This window comes from Brachionichthys hirsutus, chromosome 7 (genome assembly GCF_040956055.1).
Source record: "Brachionichthys hirsutus isolate HB-005 chromosome 7, CSIRO-AGI_Bhir_v1, whole genome shotgun sequence".
Taxonomy (NCBI): Eukaryota; Metazoa; Chordata; class Actinopteri; order Lophiiformes; family Brachionichthyidae; genus Brachionichthys; species Brachionichthys hirsutus.
In genome coordinates this window covers 14,537,222-14,546,258 of record NC_090903.1, presented here as the reverse complement: position 1 = coordinate 14,546,258, position 9,037 = coordinate 14,537,222, and the positions used below count along the sequence as shown (strand labels likewise).

Sequence of the window (9,037 nt, the reverse complement as noted above, 5' to 3'; positions counted from 1 at the left end):
GAACAAACTAACATTACAGTCAGAACCTGTGATTCACAAACGTAGCTGCCGCATTGTTCCGTCAGACGCTGCTAAAGCTCTATTTGCCTGAACCGTCTGAAAAAGAAAGGCGGCGTCGATCGCCGTGGGTTTTACCGCCACACGCTTCCCCAACGCTAACCGACACCCACGCTCTTCGAAGCAGTGTACGACAGTTTGTGTCTCCGAACGCAGCGTTCCCTGGCAGTGCGGCCAATCAGGGCCCTTCAAGTCTCCTTGAGCAGCAGGCGGGAGTCCAAAAGGGGGACTCCGCCGGTCAAAACGAAGCAAACGAAACAACACAACGCTCGAATGTCTCCGAGAAGTCCGACAATGAGTTCTGCACATCTGAAAAGACTCTTCCTGTCTTTTTACAGAGACCAAATACTACGTCTGGAGTACAAAAATATAGTTCTCTTTTTTTTTTTCCTTTTTAAATTTGAGAAAAAAAAAAAATAGATTTCAAACTACAAGATAAGATAATAATCCTCAGTATAAAAAAAAATGTCTTGAGGTCGGTTTTTTTTTCCCCTTGGGGAAGAGAAGGCGTGTGAAGAAGGAGAGCTTCCCGTCTTTCTTCCAGTCTATTCCACCTTCCTTCACCTCCTCAACGCTTCGACGAGTGTCTCGTACGTTTAGTCCTTTTATTAAAGGGGTAGTGGACGAAATCGAAGGGATGGCGCTGGCTCGCGTGGGGGGGCTGCTGCCCCTTTGGCAGCCTCTTCATGAAGTGGACCTCTCGCTGATGCTGACGCGTCCGCGAGCCTTTCCGTGGCCTCCCGCGGCGGGTGAAGGCCATGTACCACCCCTCGTAGCGAGCGTTCCTCAGCGCCGTGTAGTTGTTCTCCAGAACGATCTCCGTGAAGATGCAGTCGCGCCCCTGGCCGGTTTTCTGCAGGAACACCCAGTAAAACAGTTCAGAGGTGATTCCGCCGTGAAGATTGACAGATGGGAAATATCACATATATGGAGGTTTCCTTGTGCAGCCTACCCCCCCCCCCCCACCCCCTCCCTACATGCAGCATATGCTACAGTCATTACAGATCACAGAGAGGTGGATGACAGTAAACGATGACCTTCTCCCCCCTCTAGCAGCCCTTAATCAGCGACCACGTTTCACTTTCACACCAGGTTTGATCTCCTGTTGGATTTGTGGCTAAATTTAACCACCCAGGCCTGCTGGAGTGGAATAACGATCAATACGTCCTTTAGTACATCCCACCGGTCCTGTCAGGATCAGGCAGGCCCCCGTCGTCGGACGACAGAGCGGCTCAGGAATGAGTTGGAAATAAACGAAAAACCCTTTGGATGAAGCGTGACCTGCGCTGCCGGGTCAGCTGATGCCGCGCTAGCCTGTCGTAACCACGCTCTTTGAACTAAATTGTGAGTTAAAAAGAATCACAGCACACCATATAAGCTAAACACACACTTTCATAGTCATACTTTCGCTTGTTAACACACACATATAATGACTAGTAGCTCGGGGCAGATGGTGTTCGAGGCAGGGTGCTGGGTGGGTGGAGGGGAGGGGAGTGTATGTGAGCGGGGGGGGGGGGGGCTGTTTATTAGCTGTCACAGTGAGACACACACACACACACACCTTTACACTCCAGTGGCTGTAAGACGTCACTAGCATCCATTAGCATCTACATACCAAGCATACACGCACCTTAGGCTAGAGCAACATGCTAAAAACATGACTCAGCACACAGCTGCCGGTGAGCGTGAAGACGCAGCAATTCACAATCAAGATGTAAACGTTTTAAAAGAGCTCACGACCACGCAGCTCTAAAACGCCACTGACGGCAGACCCTCCGCTAGCTGTGCGGCCCACCGTTGACAGTTTGACCTCAGCTACAACGAGGCTGCCGACCTCTGACCTCCGCTTCTTGCTGGCTGAGGTTAACCTTTCTCCTCACCTTGCCAATGAGCTTCCCCCTTTTGTTCATGCAGATGTAGAAGCCCGTCTCGGCTCCCTTGATGCGCACGCGGCTCCCAAAGGTGTCCGTTTCCACAATGAGTTTAGCTGAAGAAAGAAGAGTTGGGTTAGCGGCCGCAGTCGAAAGCAGGAGGAGCAGCATCTACAGGAGACAGTGATGCTCGTGCAAAATTATAAAACCACGCGTCTCATCCTGGCAGGCTCATCAAGAATTCCTCTTCAAATAAATCTATACTGACCTCACAGATAAAACTCTCGTCTTCAGCTCTTTGTCCCAAGAAGAAGTGGGAGCAGCAGGAAATATAGTCAGTTTGAATTTTCTTTACGCTTCCATAAAATAATTTATGGAGTTTAGCTCTTTCGAGATGATGGCTACAATTTCCAGTCTGCGGTGCGAGATTGTCTTTTGTCATTGATACTAAACTGGATTATTGAAAGCCGGTGAATGACGGTCAATGAATGTGTCTTGTCGTGGTCAGAGGCAGAAGTTACAGCTGACCTGAACGATGGGGGGACACACACACTTCCCCGTTCACACTTTCACATTCCCCTCTCTTATACCAAAGGACTCCAGCTGACCTGAATAGCCCCGCACCCTCATTTTTGAGGCCACACATGCAAAGAAAATTACATCCTGCAACAGGTAGTCCAGCACAAACGCAACATATCAGTAGGTTTTTTCATGGATGAGTGTTTTCTTGGTGGAATTTCCTCTGCAGGCCGAACTAGCTGGCTGAACGTCGAGGGTTTAACAGTGGGGGTGGAGAGGGGAGAAGGCGCTATGCAGGAAATGTTCAGGAAGTAGAACTAAGATGACTTCTAATGGTTCTTCCAGACCTGCGGGATCTCTGGAGGATCCCCAACAGCACCATCTACAACCCGCCGGGCAGTTAGCCTCCGTGGCGGTGCAGAGTGGAATCACAACCGGTGGAACCACCAGTTTACTGTTCATTTAAGAGGAAAGAGCTTCATGGAAATGCATGTCGATAAAGAGGTTTCACTTTTCTCAGGGCATTTTAGCTTCGACAGGACGGCTGAACGGGCTGAACACAGCCAACATGCTGGTTCTGCCTCAGGAGGCACTTCATTAACTGATGTGATATTTGTTAAATCCCAGATATTCTTTTTTTTTATTATTATTATAAATCAGGCCTGAATTATTGCAGCATCTAATCCACTAATTAATTTATGTCAGAATATTGGGCTTGCGCCATGTTAGAATAAAATGATATGATAAGAAGAAAAAAAAATTATGAGAAAATGTTTGATTTTTTTGATTTAATTTTACTTTATACAATGACTAGCATTCATTTATAATTTTAAAATAAATGCATGTTGAATTTTAACCAAATCTGGAGCCTGGAATTTCCTTTTTTTTTTCTTTTTTTTTACAAGGACAGTGAAGGACACAACCTTCATTCTCTCCAGCCGCGCATGGATCGATGGGAAACCATCAGACAACAATTCGCATCAGTGAAAAACCGAAAGTGAATAAAACTAAATGAGACGTTTTTCATTGGCTGGGGAGTCAGCGGTGATTCTTGGCTCAGTCTTACCGTGCACGTCTCCATCCTCGGCCATGGCGTTGATCTTCTTGTTGGGCAGGACCTGCACATGTTTGCCGCTCGTCCGGCTGTACAGCTGGTAGATCCGGATCAACCTGCGGCTCACGCGGTCCGTCACCTTGCTCTGCTCGCTTACATGCTGCGTGAAATTAGGCGGGGACTGATTGGTTACCTGTCAGAAATTGGACGTCATCACAATCATCAGTACGTGTACATTAAAAAAAAAAATAATGTCACTAAACTGCGCGGGAGGAAAATGAATTACATTTTATGTGATTATTGTATGAAGTGATTAAAAGAATAAAAATAAAGGTTTGATTTTTTTTAATTTTCGGATGACATTACGACCAAATTAAATCAGCAGTTTCCAAAAACAGACGGGCGGCGTGCGCGCAGGAGAATATAGTAATAAATGCTTCTGATATTATTCGACGTTTCATTTCATTTCTCCGCGCGTTCCCTCTGTCCTTGTGCGTCCGCGCGTCCCGTGCCAAGGCCGGTCTGCCAGCGGGCCGCGCGTCCCGCTGCCCGTGACGCACTGCGAGCCATCCAATACAGTCGAATCACAAAATTGTGACTTTTCCCACCGTCTCCTCCCATCACCGTTATTGCGCAAAGTATGCATGATTATACCTGAAGCTGATATTGATAATAAAGTGCCCCCCTCCCCCTCCAAAATAAATAAATCAAAATAGGATAAATAATATACGTAAAGAAATGAAAAGTCTTGACATACCTGAGCGTAGTAGCAAAATGCAAAGAAGTGCAGGAACCTGGAAGGAACGGGAGAACAACAAGCATTAGGTCACTGCGTGCGTGGAGGAGAGCGCGTCGGGTGAAAGTGAAGGAGAAGAGAACTTACAGATAGCTCAGTCTGGATGGGATGGGCCGCATGTTGGATGGAGGTGGGAAGCGCTTCCACAACTGCTGCAATGTCCGGATGAAATCAGACAAATCAAGTCCAAAGAATTGACCGAAATCGTCCCCAGAAGGTCAGAGGTGCTGACAGAGAGGCGCACGGGGATCAGTGCCCATCACAGTCGAGCCGCTGCTCCGCGGACCAGGAGGGATCGATTCTCCTCTCTGATTGGAATAAAGACTCCGTCCCAAGGCTGCGTGCGTCCAGGCTCAGTGCGCTTCCAGAAAGCAGAGCCGTGCGTTAAAGTTCTGAGACATGCGCTGCAGGATTTTCTTGTTTCTATTTTCTATGTTTATTTGCTCTATCAAATGATTCCTCTTCTGTAGTCCCTGTACTCCTTCAGGTGTGTGTGTGTGTGTGCGTGCGTGCGTGTGATCCCGCCGTGGAGGAGCTCCTCACTGTTCGATGATGCTGCTCCGCTCCTTCTCTCCTCTCTCTGCTCCCATCACGCACCACTCCCGCGTCAAGCTCTCGTTCGGCGCTCACACACCCCCCGGTTAAAATGGCAGGCTGATCTGTTAAGAACAAGCCCCCTTTTCTGCAGAACAAAAGCCCCAGCCCCGTTATCCCCTCCCTCTCTCACCCCCCCCTTGATTTAAAACATCTATTTACCTGAGGAGCGGTTCACACTTGGAGGGGAGGGGGGCGCAATGCCACCGCCAGTCTGAAAAACACAGACTTCTAAAACGACCGTCTGTCCTCTGAGTCCATTAAACGCACTCTCGCGTCCGTTAATAATCCGCGTCTCCAGTTTGTGGGACGCAAGAGTCGCTCATCTTTGTGTATTCAGAGTAAAGTGTGAGACATTAACGGGATTACAGGCGATTAGCGCCCCCCCCAGCCCCCCCCCTTCATTTGATATGAGATCTGCTGCTTCTCGCCTCCACGCCAGACCAAACAGGCCTTCAGAGACTTTTCCACGACCTCGTCCAAAGTGAACCTCAGAGGGAGAAGAGAGAGAGCATCGGGTCACGGACACGTGAAACTCATTCAACATGCAAATCTTCTTAATTGTCCATTTGACGTCACTGATTGGTCCATTAATTATTCTGCTCGGTATCGACCACAAGGAGGACGCAGAAACTCATTCCGATTAATAAACATCGATTCGGGTTTCATTAAAGGCTGGAGAGCCTGTCGGACTGTTTGTAGTGTAAAACGAGGTCAGACCGCAGAATAAAGAGACCAGCAGAACAGGAGGGGGGGGGGGGGGCTTCCTTTAAAAGGTGATTTCTGCAGCATTCACAATAAATGTTCATGAAATTGAGTTTTGTTCTTTAAAACCTCTGCAGATCAGTGGCAACACATCTTCAGGGTTCACTGTCTGCCTGCCCTACAGGGTGCGGCCACCAGCGGGCGCTCCAGAGGCGGTGGTTGAGGCTCCTCTTTGGTAGCATTAAAAACAGGGTGGAGCTGAGCATGGAGCTCTGCCGTCTCCATCTCACGCTGCACGCACTTCATCTGTTGCTCCGCCGACAGGCTTCATGTATTTTGATGCTTTGTTTTACTGTTTAGTCGTGTGTGTGTGTGTGTGTGTGTATGTGTGTGTATGTGTGTGTGTGTGTGTAGGTGTGTGTAGGTGTGTGTGTGTGATGAGCGGCAGGTAGCTGCCACTCCGTACCCTGGCCCAGGGCCTGGTTGCCCTCCCCTTAACCCCAGGAGCCCTGCATCCATCAGCAGCCCTGCAGGAGGGCAAACCCCCCCCCCTCTGCTCCTTCTCTCCTCCTCGCTGCTCCTCAAACAGTCTGGGTTTATGAAAAAAAAAATGATTTGCTCTGAAAACAAAAAAAAAAGGCATATTTGACAGTATTTATGCTAAAAAGTCGTCAGTTTCTTTCCTTTAGTTCAGAACTTTGTTCCCTTATTTGCATTTGGACACGATGGGACGCAGCAACCTTGAATTTTTAGTGCGCCATTGCTTTTGCATGTTTCCGAACCGGCTAAACTTCAACTTCATGCACTTCAGCATCCTTGAGACGGTTGCACGCCTCCAATGCAGTACAACATAATGGCGTGATGGGTATGGGAGGTGATGATGATGATGAATATATTTATTAGATAGAATGTTAGAGTACAAGTACAGTCACACAGTAGCATGTATTACAGTACAAATAACGTCAAACATTCTGTCTAAGAGGAGCATTTCAAAAAAGCCCTTGCGGGCTTGTTTCCGTTGAAAGTCCTTAGAGATTAAGAACGTGTACCTCCATCAACGGGGTTTTATATGGAGGCCAGACGCCTTAGTTACACCTGATTACATTATACCTGATTGTTTTCATTAGCTTTGACCCATTTTTCTCTGTGAAGTTAAATAAATTCTCGCAATGTTAATGAGAGAGATAAACCAGACCCACCCCTCTATCTGGAGCCACACATTCACTGGGGTCTATTCCCGCCCAAGACCAGTCCTCCCACCGAGTTTCACGGAAACCAGTTCAATAGTTTTTGTGTATTCCTGCTGACAAAGCCACCGACCGATAAACAGACGAGGGTGGAAACTTCTCCCACTCGGTGGAGGTAATGACGGCAGATGAGATGGACGCTTCATCTCTGGAAAGTGACCAAAATCAAAGAAACGATGAGAAACAATGAAAACCTCTGAGCTGGTACAGCTGATAAAAAATGTCTGTTTATTCAGTATATATATCTGTGAACATGTAGTTAAGTACTGCAGTGTGCATGCCAGACCTGCAGGTGGCAGTGTAACGGCTCCTAATTAACACCAGAGAATAAGATCGCAATGGCGGTTTAGAAGAACAGTATTTAACTAACCAGAGTCTGCAGCAGAAACGGAACTGGACAGTTTGACCGTATTTCCGTCTCGGTTGGTCTTTGAAGCGCAAATTAGCCTGGAATCACGTTAGCACCGCGGAAAGCTGGCCTGTGATGCCGTTTCACCCGTTGACATGGCAATAGTTTGTGTTTATTGTGTAAATGTATTCAAAAATCTAATCTAAAAATCTTTGGCCTCCTCAAACAGCAGCTAGTAGCAGCTAGCAGCTAGCCAAATGGTGCGGCGGCGGCGCAACCAAAGCTCTTCCCTACGACACCTTTTTGCGTCTACGACGCGGTTCTGGATCGCTGTGGAGTTCTCGTTGGTTCAATGTAAACACAGAAGGTTCCGCCGTCCTTTAATCACATTAAAGTTTCCTTAAATATCATCCTCTGCCCATCATTGCTTTGGTTCGCTGTCTTGGTTGAACCTCCTCTCCCTCCCTCCTTCCACCTTGCCTGCTCGGCATTCCAACATGCAGCCATCTGCCGCCTCCCCTCCTCCCTCTGCTTTCTCCTCCTCCCTCCATCATTCCTCTCTCTCCTCCCTTTCGAGGTGGGCTTCAAGGTGTCAGAAAGAATCAAATTAGCCGATTAACAAGTGCAATCGCCAATTTGCACAACTGGACCGACCGCATCAGTTTCACCTTGTACGGGGCGTTCAAAGCCCCCCCCGCCCCCGCCCCACTGTCAACAGCTGTGTGTCTTTGCCTCATTAGGAATGAACAGCTGCTCTGCTGCTTTAGATAACAGTCATATGAATCCAAATAATAGATGGAGCCCAGAATGGAGCTTTAAGTCAATCTGGTCGTCCAGCTACTTTTTTAGGTGTGAGCCTTCAACTGTTTATCCATCTGGAGAGAGAGAGCGAGAGAGAGAGAATGAAAAAGAGGGGCATTTATGAACTTACAGACATTCCCAGTCTCGAATCCAGGGTGTGTTTGATTGCCCTGCTGGGTTTGACCAAACATACCCTCCTTCAGTGAACACATGCTGGTAATTCCCATTCCATATGACGATTTAAACGCGGCACAGTCGCTGCAGTCGCCTCCTGTTCTCCTGCAACTGGATCTGTTCAAGACTGGCTTTGTTTTCACCCACTCGGCATTGCGTGAGAAAAAAGTAGACAATCTACGACAGAGGACGGGGGTGCCCCCCCCCCCCCCCCCCATTACCGGGAAATCCGGTTTGGTGCTGACGTGCACCGATCAGAAAACGGCATCAACAGAATAATAGCATGATGACGAAAGAGTGCAAATAATGAAGTAACCAATTACGGGATGCACATCGTTCATCTGGCGGTGCCGGTATCTGGACCTGGACCCGACCCAGACAGAAAACACGCTGGCTGGCAATCCACCAATACGTTACTGAGACGATGCAGATTCATCAAACGGACCTGCTTTAGATGACCCGCAAACGAGAGATGGTTTAAGAAAAAAAGAATTACACGTCACAAGAAAGCAGATCTGACTTCAGGCATATGGAAAGAACGACATTCCGGCTACTGGGACCTGCGAATGACAATAAACGGCATCTGCACACATAAAATGACAATACAGTATATTCAAATATCAGACAGAAAACACACCCACTTTCCAAACACACACTTGTGCAGATGTGGGCACGCTGGTGAGGTTTAGTCCAAATCAGCGTGGGAAAGTTTTCACACACTTGGCAAGCGGAGCGGCGTGGGTTTAAGGCGGAAGGTACTCAGTTCACCCTGATGGTGTGAGGACTGTGTGTGTGTGTGTGGGAGAGAGAGAGAGAGAGAGAGAGAGCAAGGTGGGGTCTACCCAATTGATTGGAATCCCAACTGGTCCA

General features: G+C 48.1%; 1 protein-coding gene across 1 annotated transcript; it reads right to left on the bottom strand.

The window, feature by feature from the left end:
- Nucleotides 1-625: 625 nt before the first annotated feature.
- Nucleotides 626-4,416, bottom strand: fgf8a (fibroblast growth factor 8a). The gene is made up of 5 exons (XM_068741123.1): nucleotides 4,385-4,416; nucleotides 4,259-4,295; nucleotides 3,514-3,694; nucleotides 1,938-2,044; nucleotides 626-910 (listed from the first exon to the last, which is right to left on the bottom strand). The coding sequence occupies exons 1-5, from the start codon at nucleotides 4,414-4,416 to the stop codon at nucleotides 626-628; spliced, it is 642 nt and encodes a 213-aa protein (XP_068597224.1).
- Between the last annotated feature and the right edge of the window lie 4,621 nt (nucleotides 4,417-9,037).

What these genes read in the sequence shown, in the direction of transcription:
- fgf8a (XM_068741123.1), bottom strand. Translation starts at nt 4,416, where the DNA reads ATGCGGCCCATCCCATCCAGACTGAGCTATCT. An exon ending in CGAGGATGGAGACGTGCACG is followed by an intron (nt 2,045 to 3,513) that starts GTAAGACTGAGC and finishes TTCTTTCTTCAG; the next exon opens with CTAAACTCATTGTGGAAACG. An exon ending in GGGGGAAGCTCATTGGCAAG is followed by an intron (nt 911 to 1,937) that starts GTGAGGAGAAAG and finishes GTGTTCCTGCAG; the next exon opens with AAAACCGGCCAGGGGCGCGA.